Here is an 18,573-nt window from a genome sequence, read left to right on the forward strand (position 1 = left end):
AGCTCACAGGTCAAGAATAATTTCTTATGACAATTAAATTTAAAGTGTAAAATTAGTGGAGTGATCCTTTTACATATCAATATCTCAGCAAAAGGAGAGTCTAAAATCATTACATACCACAATGTGGAATAATCTCTTTGACATAATCCAAACAGAAGCTTTGCTCAGATTTTTGAAGCACAGATGCATTACCTCACAGATGGTGACTGTAGAGGAAACAGGCCTACATACATACTGTAGCCAGCTATCATCAGTGTTAGCACATGGAGTGTGTGAGAGCAGGCTGGGGTTATCAAATTGTCTTCTCCTATCATGTACAGTATGAGTCATTGATATAAACCCACAGCATCTCCACAAGGCTCTGTAAACTCTGTTCTGCGTTCAGCTGTGTGGCAGGTTTCTCTAAGGGAAAACAAAGTAACCTTGAACCAGAGCAGCACATCACTGTTTCTCACCACAGGACCCTCATCCACTCAAAGGACACACTCAGTCGCCACAGCAACGGTTACTATAGCGGGAAGCAAGGCCCAGTATGTTAGGTATGTAATCACACTTTTATAGAAAGCTGGAATAAAAGTGGAGGAATGTGACCATGTGACTCATACTTAATAATGACTTACTCACCCATCAACTCTTTTACATGCCTATCAACTTTCTAAAGATGGAAGGAACACTTCTGGAATCAGACTGAATTGATTACATCTTTGAGAAGATAATTCAGTACATAGAGGAAATATACTAATTTTGTAGAGGATTAATTCAAATCTTCCTGATTTACACCCTTCAAACTCTCTATGTGCTACTGTGTGAGGTGCAATAAACTGCAAACATCATCCAAAAGACATCTGACATGATACTCTTTTACGATAAGCCCACCATGTAGGCTAACGCTTGAATGTCACAGAATGCGGAACACTGTGAAACAAAACATAAGTCTTTTCTATATGTCCAAGCGTGCTATTGGTTGTTTTGATGGAGACATGTATTCCACAACAAAAACCAGTTGCACTACTTGTATGTTGACATCAGTCTGATCATAACAAACATTTCTTATCTGACAGATATCTGATACTCTCTTGTACAGTGGTTCAGGAACTACTGATAAGCTCAAAGAAGGAAAAAAGTATTGTGAAAGGACCCTGCAACCAAAATGTTTTTAATAAATGAATGCAGAGGTGTTGAGTGTGTTCAGTAACTGACTATGTTCTTTTGTGGAATTGGACCTTCAGGGAATTTGATTACCTGCACCACAAGAGAGACTTAAGAAGTGGTATGCATGTTGCCTCCTACTCTGATACCGATAAGCATCGGTTTGTTTTGTCACTGATAACATCTCAAAGGAATGACTCACAATTGTTCAAGTCTGTCCAAAACAATAATCATGATCCCAAATGAACATTGACACGTTTGTTTTGCTGTTATGATTCCTCTTTTTCATACTATTCACTGAGAGATATCTACATAATGCACTTACAATGTGAGTAATGGAGGACAAAACAGGCCTTCTGTCCAAAAGTTTTTTTGAAGATAACATGAAGCACAAGTCAATATATTACATTACACTATTAATATGTCTTTTTAGTGCCAAATGTCTTCTTTTGCTACTATCCTTCCACCACAGCTGAGCAGGACGACACTTTCTGTTGAGACACAACAGGAGAACAGTCATTTGGACTCATCCCCTTTGGACCTTTGCACAGTGGTGGCCTAACCAACAGACTAACTGATCCTGTGCCTGAACCATAAACCAGCAGCCAACACAGCATGTCAATACAATATTAAAGCACATATATTGGGTATTAGACTTTACATGTTATGGTACAAAGTATTCTCATGATATTTAATAGTAGTAGAAAATAATATACACAAATGACATGAAATGAAATGATACCTGTTTCTTTCATTTCATTTGTGCATACACAAAGGACTTTGGAGCCAATGGTAGAAAGTTAAGCTCATGTACCAGCTGTAAGACTGAAATAGAACACACCATACCTTACACATCTGCATATGTTGCCTGTTATATATTAATATATTTACAGAACTATTTTTCCTGCCACAGTAATTAGTACATAATGAAATTAAATTGGAAGTTGTGGGTACTGAGCACTGTTTGAGTCAATCTGTCGCTTAGACAAAAATGTAACTTGCCTGTACTCACAGTGGCCCAATTCAAGAACAAGTGCCAACAAATAAAATGTCATACTTTAGGTACTAATGGCAAAGCTCTTTCCCCTAATGTGACAAAATAAAGATATGTTTGTTGCAATTACAAATATAGAAACCTCAGTAGAAAACTAAGCATCACAGTGGAGAACACATTGAAACTGAACACAAGATTGAGCCGGAATGTCCTCAAGCCAGATGAGAGTATCCCCTTCTCTCTCAATGTGCTGCTCAGTATGGTAGTATCCAAGCCAACCTCTGATAAAGACCAGTATAGTATTTTGTCAGGCTGCCTTACCTAAAGGCCTCTATTGTCTTGGTTCTGGTCTTTGAACTGCATGCTCTCGGTTGTTTTGACATGCATTCCATTACAAAACCAGTTGCACCTTTTGAATATAGACATCAGTCTGATCTTAAGAAACATTTCCTGATTCATTGTCACACCACAACATACACTGAACAAGACAGCAGTGCAAAGGAACAGCTGAATAAGAAATGTCCTGTGGTGAGTACAACCTATAATATGCATGTTGGCTGAATTTCTGATTATTCTGTGGTATCTACAAGTGTGGCTGTAATTGTACTCTGCCTCTTCACAGATAAAACCCCAGATCTGAGACTTGTTCTCGTTGGATCACAGAGGTATGAAGTTGACTCAGTTGCAAACACAATCTTAGGAGGAAAAGGGTTTAAATGGGGAAAAAGATCTGCTCACAGTGTGACACATATTGGGCAGGTGAATGGGAAGTTAATCCAGCTAGTGAGAGTTCCTGTGTGGCTGAGGGGTTACCAACTGCGTGATACAGCAGAACTTGTGAAGGAGGAACTTGTACTCAGTGTCACTCACTGCAAACCAGGACCCCATGCTTTTATTCTGTTAGTTGAGACTGACTTACCATTCACACATGCCCGTGCTAAAGCAGTAGAGGCCCACTTAGAGCTTTATGGAAAAAATGTGTGGAGCCACACTGTTTACTCTTTACCTGCGTGGACTGGCTGGGCAGTACAAACATTGAACAGTACATTGCTGGTGAAGGAGACGGCTTGGCACAACTCCTGAAGAGGTGTGGGGGAAGATACGTAATTGACAACTCAGAGGAATCTGAGAATCAAAGACTTCTGGACAAGGTTGAAGCACTGGTGAAGAAGAATGAAGGAAAACATTTTGAAATTGAAGAGAAAGAACTGCAGAAAATTCTCAAAAGGAGAGAAGAAGTGAAAAAGAGAGCAGAACTCAGACGACAAAAAAGAATCAAGGAGAAGAAAACACAGGAGAACGAGACAGGTTGGTTAAAGTTTTTTTGTATTTCTGATGGTGGGGGAGGGTGCCGGTCAGACCTGGCAGGCCCAAACGCATTGTGAGGGTCTGCTGGGAACGTCTGGCAGAGTCTCCTGTCAGAGAGAGTTTCAACTCACACCTCTGGGAGAGCTTCAACCATGTATCGGGGGAGGCGGGGGATATTGAGTCCGAGTGGGCCATGTTCCGTGCCTCCATTGTTAAGGCGGCTGACCGGAGCTGTGGCCGCAAGGTGGTCGATGCCTGTCGGGGCGGCAGTCACCGAAACCCGCTGGTGGACACCGGCGGTGAGGGATGCCGTCAAGCTGAAGAAGGAGTCCTATAGGTCCTTTTTGGCCTGTAGGACTCCGGAGGCAGCAGACAGGTACCAGCAGACCAAGCGGAGCGCAGCTAGGGCGGTCGCTGAGGCAAAAACCCGGACATGGGAGGGGTTTGGTGAGGCCATGGAAAAAGACTTCCGGACGGCTTCGAAGAGATTCTGGACCACCATCCGGCGTCTCAGGAGGGGGAAGCAGTGCGCCGTAAACACTGTGTACGGTGGGGACGGTGCGCTGCTGACCTCGACTCGGGACGTTGTGGATCGGTGGAAGGAATACTTCGAAGACCTCCTCAATCCCACCAACACGCCTTCCGGTAAGGAAGCAGGACCGGGGGACTCGGGTGTGGGCTTTCCTATCTCTGGGGCTGAGGTTGCCGAGGTGGTTAAAAAGCTCCTCGGTGGCAGGGCCCCGGGGGTGGATGAGATCCGGCCCGAGTTCCTCAAGGCCCTGGATGTTGTGGGGCTGTCATGGTTGACACGACTCTGCAGCATCGGGGGGCAGTGCCTCTGGATTGGCAGACTGGGGTGGTGGTCCCCCTTTTTAAGAAAGGGGCCGAGTGTGAAGCGGCCGGGATGAGAATCAGCACCTCCAAATCCGAGGCCATGGTCCTCAACCGGAAAAGGGTGGAGTGCACTCTTCGGGTCGGGGATGAGATTCTGCCTCAAGTGGAGGAGTTCAAGTACCTCGGGGTCTTGTTCACGAGTGAGGGAAGGATGGAACGGGAGATCGACAGGCGGATCGGTGCGGCGTCTGCAGTAATGCGGACTCTGCACAGATCCGTCGTGGTGAAGAGAGAGCTGAGCCGAAAGGCGAAGCTCTCGATTTACCAGTCGATCTTCATTCCTACCCTCACCTATGGTCATGAGCTTTGGGTAGTGACCGAAAGAACAAGATCGCGGGTACAAGCGGCCGAAATGAGCTTCCTCCGTAGGGTGGCTGGACTCTCCCTTAGAGATAGGGTGAGAAGCTCAGTTATCCGGAGGGAGCTCGGAGTTGACCCGCTGCTCCTCCACGTCGAGAGGAGCCAGATGAGGTGGTTCGGGCATCTAATCAGGATGCCTCCCGGACGCCTCCCTGGTGAGGTGTTCAGGGCACGTCCCACTGGTAGGAGACCCCGGGGAAGACCCAGGACACGCTGGAAAGACTATGTCTCTCGGCTGGCCTGGGAACGCCTCGGGGTCCCCCTGGAAGAGCTGGACGAAGTGGCTGGGGAGAGGGAAGTCTGGGCTTCCCTGCTTAGGCTGCTGCCCCCGCGACCCGACCCCGGATAAGCGGCAAGAAGATGGATGGATGGATATATTTCTGACTTGTACTTGTACATATATCCTTCTCAGTTTCACCTTCAACATATTGTAATAATTATCATTGACCAACAAAGTTTTTCATAGATGTGTGGCAAGGATTGTCTGTTCATGTGACGCTGGCCACACATTTATCAGGGAATAGTCAAGTCAAACTTATTTGTATTAATCTTTTATCTATTATTCTTATTCATCTTTATGTATTGAAACAACTTCCTTATATTAATTACAAGGATATTATTCTTATCTCATAAAGCAGATACCTTTCTGCCAAATCTGTGTCAGAAAATGTGCAAGGTAAATACACAGATGCAAGAGTTTTCTCTTATGATCAATTTCACCTGCCAGTCAGCTTAACAGTGAGTAAAAATATACATAATAGGAGCCACAGGAAGCAGACACATCAGAAATATACAAAAAAGTAAGGTGGCAGAATGTTTTTTGTCTTCTTTTTTGTTTTAAAAGGTCAGTTAAAAGTTATCAATAATAGTTCATAATTAATTCACAAACAAATGCCACACAGTGAAATTCATATGTGAACAGGCAGAATAATCACAAATCCCCATCTGAGATCAAGTCTCATTTGATGATGATAGCCTGTGAGAGAAAAAACGTATCAACAATAGATGATCAACTTCCATAAATCTGAATTCTTCTTTAGTGATGTCTCCATCTTCATACAGACGGGACGGGGTGTCATGAATTTCCATTTTTAATGTATTGGTTAAATGATATTTTAGTTTTTCATAAAAGATTTTCACCTGTCAAATTAGCTTATTTATGATAGTCCAAAAAAGTAATTCACAACTGTTGCCCCTCCCTTATCTGCTGGTTTGATCACAATGTTTTTGACATATTTTAACGCACATAAGGTTTCTTTGATCTTTAGGTACGTTATTATGTACTTTATATTGACAATTTTTATGATAGACTATTGAGATGTCCCTCTCAACCCAACATGTTTCCAGTGATGCTTTCTTTTTCTGGTCAGTCTTGAAAGTTGGTTGTATAATCTAAAGGGTTGATCAGTGAGATGTGGGGAGATAGAGGAATCAGTAAGAGAAGAAGCTGCTGAAGGCTCATGATTGGCAAAGTATTATTTTGTTATCAGAGTTGTGAAAAACTTTGAAAATTCAAACATACCTTCAATTTATTACGTAAGTTGTAAGAAGGTTGAGGTTGGTTGAGATCGGCCTATTGTTGCTATGGTATTTTTCTCTCACAGACTAATACCAAATGACACTTGATTACAGATGGGAATTTGTGATTATTCTGCCTGTTCACATTTGAATTTAAGCCTGTGCCATTTGTCATTATGTATATTTTACTTGCTGTTAAACTGACCAGCCGGTGAAAATGATCAGCGCTAACTGCCAATGCCTGATAGAGAAGTCTCATTCTCTCTTTTCAATATGTTGCCTTACTTATAAAAAAAGTAAAGCTGATTAATTTTAGAGCTCAACACTGTGCAGACCTACTCCTCTTTCTATTGCCAAATCTGTGTGTAGCCATCTGAATTTTACTTCCTTCATGGAAGCATGTTTGACTCAGATAATTCTTTTTCAGAAACATCTTTATCAGAGGTAACCATCGTCTTGCTGGGCTGGGTTTTTGCAAAAAAATCTTGCGTACGCTGCTCCATCTTGGGCGTTCCTGAAATGGATGGAAGAACAGAAAAATGTGTGACACAAACCAGAGTCATGAGTAAACAACAACTGAAGGTGACTGTTGTGGATACTCCTGGATGGTGGAAATTCTTCTCTGCCAATTTGGTACAAAGTTCTGTCAGATCTGAGATCATGAAGGCATTAGATCAGCACAAAGCCACAACTCACACATCTACCATGGAAAGCCCTCAGGACCAAGACTCCTCTAGCCAAGCTTTCCTCCTAATGATCCCTGCTGACACTTCATTTACCAATGAAGATTATAGAGGACAATATGAGACCTTTAGGTGAGACAGTCTGGCAAAACACTATAGTGGTCTTCACCAGAGGTCATTGGCTAGGGAACTGCCAGATTGAGCAGCACATTGAGAGTGAAGGGGATGCGCTCATCTGGCTTGTAGAGAAATGTGGGAACAGGTACATCGTCTTCAACGATGAGACAACAGACCAGAGTGATATTGACACTCTGAGGTCAGAGCACAGCAAAGGAGGAGACACAGCAGACAGCAGTAACCGAGGACCAGACAGTAGTAACAGCTAGTGAGGAACCAGTTGATGAAGATCTGAAGATGGTAGAACATCTCCACAGAATCTGGTGCTGGAGGTCATGGGAGATTGAGGAAGTTGCAGCAAGATTTGATGAAAGACAGATGGAGGTCTATGTATGTGATGGTGATAGTATGAATTTTAGTCTTATTAGTAAGTATATGTTTTATATGTTTAATTCAAAGACATAATTGCAGTAAATACTTTACTCTCTTGAGCTGCTGCCCTCAGGCAAACGCTACAGGACATTGAGAGTATGCACAAATAGATTACACAACAGCTTTTATGCTAAAGCCATAAATGCACTTAAAGGTTGAATATGTAGAATATTTATTAAAAGCTATATATTTTTTTAAATAATACAGCCACGGGGCGTTTTGAGGGGTACAGAATGAAAGTATTGCTTTTCCATAAAAAAAAAAATTTAGTCTGAATTAATCATTTTGAAATCTTTTGACGGGTTCGACAATGACGTTCTGTGTACACTGTACCAGCCAATTAGCGGCCGGAATTGCGGGTTGCCAGGGTTGTCTGTTGTTCCAGCGCAGCTACTGTAGGCTGGCACTGGGTGAAATGGAGTTGTAAACAACATGTTGGACTCACTAAAACCAGCGTTTTTTGCTCTCAAGTACAACTTTTCATCACAAAACTTCGAAGGTAAGACAGAATATCAGTCGCTGTAAATAAGTGGTTGTTTACCTTTGTATTCTTTGGCTGCTGGTTCACTGAGTTTTTAGCGCAATAATAGTGGTACTGTTGAACTCGCCAGGGTCTTAGCTTTCATATGAGATGCTATTTGTTTGTGTACCATGAAGTATCAGAGCAGTAGCAATGGAAATGTGGAGAGTGGGTTGACTTTCTGACGCTATTCGGATTTTGATATTTGATCATTAATATGCTTGGTGTTTGAGTTGTGTTTGGTGTGTGTAAAAATGACGGGCTTGTAGTGGAGTTTCTCCTGTTTAATTTGATGTGCAGTATGACTGTATTGCTACATAATTAGGGCAGCGTTTTATGCGTTTTGCTGCGGAGAGTCTCAGGGTCTCCTAATTGGGGAGTGTAACAGGTTTAACTGCTACTCCCACTGCCATTACAATGTAATGTACCTCAGTGGTTTCGTTAGTTACAGCGAGGGTATGTTCGCTTCCTGTTTTCAAAATAAAAGCACCAACTCTATCGTTATGGTTTTCTTAATAATAAAAGGCAACGGGTGTTTTATTTTGTGAAAATGACCGGAAGTGCGTTACTCGCTACGGCTAATTTGAGTGGCTCCGAATTCGCAGGAACAAAACATTAAGCAGGTGTTATTCGGACAAATTAGCGTCACATTGTGCATCTAAAGGGCTACTTTCTCGCCTAAAAATCTTAGAAATGTGGATAAAGTGGTATATTTACAGAGTTAGAGCTAAAATAAAATCCGCTTCAGCCTGCTGATTTCAGCTTGGGTAGGAACGAAATGCATTATGGGTTATCGTGTAGTTTACTGACTGGTCTGCTCACGCCGATCAGGCTACAGAAACAAGCAATCATTTTGAGTTGGGAGTTAGCTAGCTAATCGATTACACACCACTCAAAGAAAGACTTCCAGTTGAAGACTGGCTAACGTTAAATACTGTTGTAAAATGAATTGGTCGTATTTAGTCGTTACCCTATGGCGTCATTTCAGTGCCAAATACCGTGCACATAAAAACCATAATCAGCGCGCATGAAGACCACTCTCTGCGCGCTCGCCGTCACTCTCTGCGCGCTCACGGTCTCTGTGTACACGCTCACGGTCACTCTCTGCGCGCTCGCAGTCACTCTCTGTGCCCTCGACTCACTCGTCTTTGCTGAGTTTTGGCACAAAGGGGGCGGGCATTGAATAGACGGCCCCGCAACCCCCCCTCCTTTCTGATTGGTCACTACTGTCTCCAGGACAGAGCCAATCCGACGCAGAGTAGGGCGGGTCAAGATGTCAGAGAAAAAAGAGGTAAGTTGAGGAACAGACAGATATTTAAATTTAAATGTATTGAACAGTTTGGGAGTAATCGTGATAGTTAGTATCCTGCAACTCTCCCTGTCATAACAGTCCACATGGAGTAACATTAATATATGAATAGGCCTACCATACGCAGTCGTTTTGCTGAGTGCAACATTGAATAAAAGTTAACAAGACAACAACACATTAGGCCTAATGGCTAACAGCAGGGAGGCTGTTTAACCCTGACCTGTATATACATGGTGCAACTTCTGGAAGCAAAATATTAGTCTATATTAGTTAGGACTATGCAAGTCCAGTCGCTGTTTTGCTACGAAGCCGATTGTGGTGGAGGAAGAGAGCCTCCATTCTCCTTTGTAGCAAGTCAGTAAACTATCACAATTCATTTTTATGAATGAATGAATACATATTTAAAGTCAAGTGAATCAAATTGGAATATCATTTACCTCAAAATGAACATATGTGTTCCCTTAATTTCACCTGTATAAAACTACAACAACAAAAAAAGAAAAAAATACATTTCACTGACATTCACTTTCTCCCTTTTTTGTAATGTAATGTGATGTATCAGTGCCATTTGTTGCCTTGTTTTAATACAAAAAAATGTTTCTTGATGTTATGCAGATATTGTGTCAATCATTTGTGAAAACGACACATTCAAACCTGAATGGAAGCAGCTGTTTGAAAGAGAGTGGAGCAGGAGAGAAGTGAGACTGATGGAATACGTGTTTCACAGATACTTCACTGAGAAGAAAGCTTCTGGACGTAAGTATTTTTAATGGTTGTACACACTGAACTTCATTATTTTTCACTATATGTCATGTTATTGATGAAGTCCATTTCTGTCAGGAAAATTTAAATATAGATCTAAAATTAGAAATAATTAAAAAACAACCAAACTGAGTCTACAGCCACGTTAGCAGCTCTGTGAGGCTATACTTGAACACAGTTGTGCTTTGCATTGTGTTAAATACTAAAGTCAACATTGACACAGGCACACAGCTACTGTACTTGTTAGCAGGTATGTTATAACACCATCACCCAGGTCAATAATGTTGTCAAGTCTTGTCTTTTCCAGCTGAAGACATTTCCAAAATCAGGTTCTTTCTATCCTTTACTGATCTTCAAAAAGTTATGCTTTTATTTATTCTTCATTTGACTGCTGTAAGGCACTTTATTCTGGTATCAGCCAGAGTTCCTTTCACCATCTCCAGCTAGTCCAAAATGCTGATACTTGCCTCATTACTGACACAAAAAAGTATGAGCACATTACCCCTATTTTTGCATCCTTACACTGGTTCCCAGTGAGCTTTCATATTGAAAATTTAAAGAATGTGTTTACTGTCTTTTAAAGTATTACACGGTCTTGCTCCGAGCTACCTTTCCTTTTGGTCATAAACCAAAGTATTGCACAAATAAAAATTTTGACCTGATGATGGTGTTAGCTGAAATGTCAAGGGATCAGTAATTTCATCAAATTCTGTGGCAATCTATTCAATAGTTGTTGAGATATTACTGTCGGCACCTAAGTGGTAGAATGACTAACAATGTCATCCCTAGTCATGAACCTAGTCTGATTAATTATAAAAATACTCAAGGCAAATCCAAATTATGAGACAATGAGTGGAAGCTTTGCCTAAAATAGTTTTTTCTGTTGAATATGAGCTTTCAGATTTGCTGAAGCAGTCTGTGTTAACAAGTGTTCTATATATGTATGGAGAATAAATCCATAGATTTTACAACCCACATAAATATTACTATGAATGGACTAAACTGTCATTTACTGTTGTCCCATACAGTACTACATCCAGGTGATGCTGCCATTCCCAGGAAGATAAATACCATTGAGAGAACATCTGCATGGGTTTTTTTTTTTAAAGTATATTTTTTCGGGCTTTTTTGCCTTTAATGTACAGGACGGTGGAGAGAGACAGGAAACAGGCAGAGAGAGGGGGAATGACACGCAGGATAAGACCGCTCGGCTCGGGATTCGAACCGGGGTCGCCTGCAACGAGGACTGTAGCCTCAAGACATGGGGCGGGTGCGCTACCCGCTGAGCTATGCTCAACCCAACATCTGCATGGGTTAAGGAACAAATCAAAAGAGTCCTCAAAGAAATGAACTAGAAATTCATCTGAAGGAAAACAGACTGAAATCAAAATGAAAGAGAATAAACATGAGGTTAGCAGCAAAGAAAGACTTCAACAATTTGATTCCATCTACATGAATGAAGGAGTGGAACCAGCAGGTGAAGATGAACTCAAGGCTTATTAAGAGATAATGACAGAACAAATATCTCCTTTATTAAACTTGTGGCAAATTGTGTGTGGTAGCTCACCCTGAAAGAACTGAAGAGTTGTCACATTTGTTGAAGCCAAAAACTCTGTTAACTAACTCACTGTTTCTCTTGTTTTATGAACATTTACTGAACTGAAGTGTGCGTTATTGTCTTACTATCCATGTCACATGAATTAATTTAATCAATCTTTGAATATGAGGTATGCTAACTGTAGCTATCCCTGTCAGCTTCAGCAAAGTGACACCACCTCATCTGATGCTCTGATATGCGGCCTCTGGTATGATTTGAAGTACTGTATAAATGATCTAACAGATAATAAGCTTGAAATATGTTAAGTTCCAATAGACATTTGGAAGTTGGAGGTCAACCCCTCTCTAATTACTATATGTTGTAATAATATTTGTAGGACTTGTAGGAGTTTTCTACTCTTCTTATTTTAACTGGGATGATTTCTGGGATTATTTATGGATAACATAAATGTTCATTTAAATGTTATTGTGATCCATTGATTTTGTTTTGTTTGTTTTGTTCATTAGTTTGTTTGTTTTATCCTTTGTAAAGCGTCCTTTTGTGAAAGGCGCTATATAAATCTGACATATTATTATCATTATTATTATTATAATGGTGCTTTCTTTGTGCATCATTGGTTGTATAACTGATAAATCTATCATCTAATATATAAACTGTTTTCTTGGTGTTGGGTGAGCTTTCTACCATTAGTATTCTTTTTTAAAGTACAAACATATAGAAAGAAAAAACAAGATATTATAAATTAACTTGTGTTACTTTTCCGAAATAAGTAATTTAGTTTATACTGTTGTAACTGGGACTTTACCAAAGAATTAACTAATATTTTAATGGAATTATCAGTACAATATACAGTACACATACTGGCCTTATTTAGACAAATGAAAACAATTATAAACTTTCTTCAAGTCCCCCAAAAAAACCTTTAACAGGAACCGTGAAACAGTCCACCACTGACCAACTTAGAACTTAGGTGACCCAACACAGCCTGCAACATTATTGTGACACTGTCAGAAATTTAGGACCAAATTCTCATATTGTGACTGCAGCTACCACGTCTACAAACCAACCAATCCAATTATGGCTGCTTGCATATGTTTTTTTTTAATCTAATTTATGTTGTAGCACTACAATTCACACAGATTTTGACCAAGATTTCATTAGACATTTCATTAGACAGATTTGTCATACTGTAACACACAATTAACTTGTAAGATTGCTGTTATTACACAGTATGTACAGTAGGGGTTGATGAGGATGGCCCATACACCCCTGACCCCTGACCATTAGTGTAATTTGGATAGACTGCTGAGGGCTCCTCAAAAGGACAAATGGACAGTAGAAGGTTGTAGATAGCAGTATGTATTTTATATGTATCTGTATTGTACTTAATTTGAAATAGATTCTGTTCCCACTCAGCCACTCACTGCTAGATACATCTCATATGTTATATCTGGTCAAATGGATTGTGTGCAGCTCTTTAATTAATAAATCATTTCCACATTAACTTTGAGATGTTGTTTTAATTACCATCAATAAACTAGACCACTACTAAGAGGATTAGCAGCCTCCTTGCTGCATTTTACATCAGTTGCCATCTGGCTGGATTTGGCTGAAAATCTGAGGAACGGTTTTGTAGCACAAACCTAGAAGAGGTCTACTGGTCCTGCAGCAGAAAGGAGTCACATCATCTTGGAAACTGTAGCAGATTTGATATTGATTTATTAAACATTGTCATCAGATAACATTCACCTACAAGACCATAAGAGTAATTTAACCTGAAATATACATTAAATACCATCAGGAACAGATTCTCAATAAAGAAAATTGGTGCGTATGTGTAAGGAAATATTCTATTTAAGTATGAAAAAGTCCAATTTCTCACCTATTCCTTGTATATCTGCCTCTCTCACACATGAACACATAAATCCTGTGTGGTTTTGGTTGGAAGTGCCGAAATCAGAAGTGACGCACTCGTTTTAGAACATTACACTGGGACTGGCATCTCAGTCAAAGAGCATGAACTGTCATAAATGCTGGCACCGATTTCACTGAATGAGACTTATATGAAAAATCATTTGTACTGTGTGACTGGCTGAAAAGTCTCCTCTGCATATTTTAGTCTTTTTTTTTCTCTGCGTTTAGTCTTTTTTTTTTTCCTCAATCGCTTTCCTTCTGACGCACATGCACACATAGGCCTGCTCGAACCATGTGTGTCTGTTTTTCACGCCCATGGGAGTGTGTGTGTGTGTGTGTGTGTGTGTGTGTGTGTATGTGTGTGTGTGTGTGTGTGTGTGTGTGTGTGTGTGTGTGTGTGTGTGTGTGTGTGTGTGTGTGTGTGTGTGTGTGTCCTCTTGAGGACAGTAGAGCCTGATAGGAGAAGTCAGTGTCAGCCCTGAGGGAAGGCGCCTGCTAATAGAGTTTGCTCTGTGGAGGAGAGTGCTCTAAGAATGCAATGTTGATGTATTCAGCTATGTGTGTGTGTGTGTGTGTGTGTGTGTGTGTGTGTGTGTGTGTGTGTGTGTGTGTGTGTGTGTGTGTGTGTGTGTGTGTGTGTGTGTGTGTGTACATGCATACACATATCTCATAATGGTTCATCAAACAGGCAAGTCCTAATATGGGTCCATCTGAGGTTTTTCACTCCACTGCAGAGCAAATTTAGTGGACACAAACACACACACACACACACACACACACACACACACACACACACACAGGGTCTCTTCTGTCTGCAATCTGAAGGATCTTACAGTCACCTGTGTAGAGTTAAAGGAACAGTTTGACTCTCATTTTTTTAATTTTCCAAAATTACAAACTATTTCTTTAACTTTGTTGCCTGTTAGTCTTTATTTATTTACAACATGAGTTATATAATGATAGCAGAAGGGTATGCAAATACCACAAATAGTATAAAGAAGCAGTTAACAGTACTGAACATCAAAATTTGGAACCACTTATATATATAGATAACATGGTGAATTTATATTGATTCAGGTCAGATGTTGTGGTTTTATTTGTACATGTAAAAAAATGCAGAAGACAATTTGAATTGCTGCACACTGACAACAAATCAAACATCTTTGTGTCTGACAAAAATAATTAATGAGTGTGATGAGGGTGTATGACTGAAACTGAAAAAGTAAATGTGATTTACAGTAGTCGAAATGGAAAATAGATAGATAGATAGATAGATAGATAGATAGATAGATAGATAGATAGATAGTCATTTCATTAGGTTTCGAGCAGCTCATGTAAACATAAAAGTAATAAAGTCACAAAAAACAAACAATAAAAAGACAGGAGGTATAAGAGTAAATAAAACCAATTGCAAGATTTTTTTAAAACACACAGAGGATCCAGCTTTGAAAACCAAATCATATTGATGAAGAAAATATGGCGTGAAAGCTAATGGAGACTTGTTTTAAAAAATAAGAAAGTGTTCTTTTAACCCAATGTGCAGAACAAAAAGCTGGAATGTGTTCAACAAAAGTGGATTTATTTTCACAGAATAGTTGAAATGTTGCAAAGTCCTATTTACTAGAGTCCTCATTCTGATGTTGAGGTCCGGTGTCATTGCAGTGGGCTGGCAGGTGAGTTAATCCTCTTTCTCTGGGATCAGAGCTGGTGACTGTAGATGAGACCAAGCTAGGGCTGGGCGATAAAACGATAACGATATGTATCTCGATAGACACATACTCGATATCAATAGAAAATGTGTTCGATAGAATTTTTTTTTTCTCAAGAAACCGGCGTAAATTTAGCCAGAGCGCTCTCTGGTTATGGGTTTAAATCGTTGCAAAGCAAGCTTGGTTGCATTAGCAAAGGCAATTGTCATCTGGTGCCTAGCAACGAATGAGCAGTGACACGCTAATAGCCAATCATGTAACAGTATCAAGTTTGGTTGTGCCAGCCATCTCGTTGTCTCGTGGTTGTGTGTTTTTCCTAAAACAGCGTTGGAGAAAGCAAAGATGAGTGCACCAACGAGCGAGGAAATTGTGAATAAATCCGGAAAGGTCAGCTTGCCAGTATGGGAGTTTTTTGGATATTATAAGTCCGATCGTAGTCAGACAAATGTTGTCTGCAAGTTATGCAAGACCGTGGTCCCCACCAAGACTGGTAATACCACCAATTTGTTTTACCATCTTAGCCGCGCTCACCCTTTGGAACACAGCCGCATCAAACAACCACAATCAACAAAACAAAAACAGCAGACCACCATGGAGAGGTACTCAACATCAGTGCCTTATGACAAGTCATCTAAACGCTATAAAGATATCAGTCAGGCAGTCACTTATCACATAGCTAAGGACATGCTTCCACTCAGTACCGTGGAGAGGCCGGGTTTTAAAAACCTACTTCACGTGCTTGACCCACGATATGTTCTTCCTGGGCGAAAATACTTCTCAAAAACTGCCATTCCCCAAATGTACCTGTTGTGCAAAGACTCCGTGCAAAAGGAAATATTGGAAGCAAAGTACTTTGCCACAACATCCGACCTGTGGTCAAGCCGTACGTCGGAGCCGTACATTAGCCTGACAGTTCATTTTATAGATGAGGAGTGGAAATTACAAACACGATGCCTTGAAACGGCATATTTTCCCGAAGACCATACAGGAGAACTAATTGCAGAAGGGCTGAAAGAGGCACTGCTGTCCTGGGGTCTGATTGAGAAAAAAATGGTGTGCATCACCACAGACAGTGGTGCAAATGTGGTGAAGGCGACTTCACTCAACAACTGGACAAGGCTACAATGTTTTGGCCATCGTTTGCATTCTGCAATTGGTGAGTAGCATTGTCATTTTGATGGTATCATCCATCCGTGTTGGTTACTGGATTGATTTTGTTAGCTAATACATTATTATTATTATTATTATTATTATTATTGTTATTATTATTATTATTATTATTATTCCTGAAAGCAGCTTTACACTAATTTACTGAATCTCATCTATTATCTGTAATTTATGCTGTCATTGTTTTTCTACAGGTGCTGCAGGAAAGGATAGAAGAGTGGACAGGGCTGTAGGTGTTTGCAAGAAAGTGGTCTCTGCCTTTTCTTACTCATGGAAGAAAAAGAGTGCACTCTCCAAAGCACAGGAACGTCTCCATCTTCCCACACACCAGCTGATCACAGAGTCACTAACCAGATGGGGCTCAAGGCAGAGGATGGTGGCAAGGGTCCTAGAGCAACAAAAGGCCATTACTGAAGTTCTGTCTGCAGACAAAAACACCAGGCACCTGATCCCAACTTGGCAGGACATTGATGTCCTTGAGTCTATGAATGCAGCCTTGACTCCTCTCCTGGAGTTCACAGACTCCCTTTCGGGTGAGTCATATGTGACCGTCTCTTATGTGAAACCTGTGCTCCACCTGTTCCGCTCCAATTTGCTTGAAGTAAATGAGGGGGACACTCAGCTCACAAAAGAGATGAAGACAAAAATAATGGCCTATCTTGATGAGAAGTATTCAGACACAGACGATCTCCTTGATATGGCTACCTTGATGGACCCCAGGTTTAAAGTCCAGTACATCAGACCAGAGAAGGTAGGGGCCATTAAAATGAGAGCAGTGTCTGAGGTTATGAAGGAAGGCCAAGGCCAGTCACTGGCAGGGCCTTCTGAGGGAGCAGCAGATCAAGGTGCAGAAGGTGGAGCTGCGGCTGCCGCTGCACCACCTCTACCACTGGGCGTGAAGAAGCAACGCAAGTCATTGGGGAGCTTCTTCAAAAAGCAGAGTCAAGAAGAAGTTGACCTGTCTGATGAACAACAAGTGGAGAGTGAGCTGGAAAGGTACCTGAGGTGCCCTGATGCAGACAGTGAGGCTGAACCCCTGGACTGGTGGAGGCTCCATGAACACAACTTCCCCAGATTGTCTCAACTGGCAAAAAAGTACTTGTACATCCCAGCCACCAGTACCCCTTCAGAAAGAATTTTTAGTACTGGGGGTAATATTGTTACATGCACCAGGGCAGCTTTAAAACCAGAGAAGGTCAACCAGCTGGTGTTCTTTGCACAAAACCTTGAGCTAAAATAAATAGTTCAGATGTTACAGATGTATAAGTCTACCTCAGTTTTACTTTAATTTATTTTATGTTTATAAAATACTGCATATATTTTTTTAAATGTTATTGTTATTAACATTTTTGCACTAAACTTGCAGTAGAAAATATCATTGTTCTTCTCATATCAGGTTTTGCTATGTTTACACATGTTTGCTACATCTGCACAGGTTTGCATGCACATGTTTTTATAACACTTAATAAAAAGCACTTTATTATTGATTTCAACTGTGATTTTAACATTGAACATACAGTATGTGTTGACATGCATTTTTCCTAAATGCTTATTGCCTACAATTAGAGTAAGGATTAAATAGGTCATACAATATTTCAATAATTATCGATATCGACCAATATGAAACACTTATATCGTGATAGAGATTTCAGCCATATCGCCCAGCCCTAGACCAAGCAGACTAGTCTGAAGGAGCTGGACGAAACAAAGTGAGTCAGATGATAACAAAGTGGTCGGATAACCTAACCCTAACTCTCACAACACAGAGAGACAGACACAGACAAACAAGACACAAGAAGAAGGAAAACACACAGAGAGCAAGCCTTGGTCCCTGAAAGTTGTAATATTTGTGTTTTCTTCTGCAGACACATCAGTGATGTATGAGTACTGACAATAATACACATAATCCAAGTGGACGGACGAGACAGATTCAGTCATTAAAGCCTCCATCCAATCAAAAATGTGTTTTGCAGAGTTTGACACTATAGTTCAACCTTTTATAAGGCACTCATTGAAATACTGGAAATTCACAATTTAGAGACTTATAAAATCCAGGTTAAAAACATTTATCTTCTCCTGTGCTTATGATTGAGCTCTTTTAAAGCACTTTACATTTTAATCTTTAATTTGCACTCTATGTCCTTTTAATGATTTTAAAGCTAATTTATTATTTTATGCT

At 40.6% G+C, this 18,573-nt stretch overlaps 1 protein-coding gene across 1 annotated transcript; it reads left to right on the forward strand.

Annotated features, from left to right (window-relative positions):
- The first annotated feature begins 15,818 nt into the window (after positions 1 to 15,818).
- Positions 15,819 to 18,285, forward strand: LOC128372567 (E3 SUMO-protein ligase ZBED1-like). The gene is made up of 3 exons (XM_053332664.1): positions 15,819 to 16,383; positions 16,589 to 17,512; positions 18,260 to 18,285. Exons 1-3 carry the CDS (start codon positions 15,819 to 15,821, stop codon positions 18,283 to 18,285), a joined length of 1,515 nt encoding a protein of 504 aa, XP_053188639.1.
- The last annotated feature ends 288 nt before the right edge of the window (positions 18,286 to 18,573 follow it).

Source organism: Scomber japonicus, chromosome 14 (genome assembly GCF_027409825.1).
Source record: "Scomber japonicus isolate fScoJap1 chromosome 14, fScoJap1.pri, whole genome shotgun sequence".
Classification (NCBI taxonomy): domain Eukaryota; kingdom Metazoa; phylum Chordata; class Actinopteri; order Scombriformes; family Scombridae; genus Scomber; species Scomber japonicus.

Coding starts and splice junctions, on each gene's coding strand:
- LOC128372567 (XM_053332664.1), top strand. CDS start 15,819: ATGGAGAGGTACTCAACATCAGTGCCTTATGACAAGTCATCTAAACGC. Junction 16,384..16,588: donor TCGTTTGCATTCTGCAATTG/GTGAGTAGCATT, acceptor GTTTTTCTACAG/GTGCTGCAGGAAAGGATAGA. Junction 17,513..18,259: donor CTTGTACATCCCAGCCACCA/GTACCCCTTCAG, acceptor TTTCTTCTGCAG/ACACATCAGTGATGTATGAG.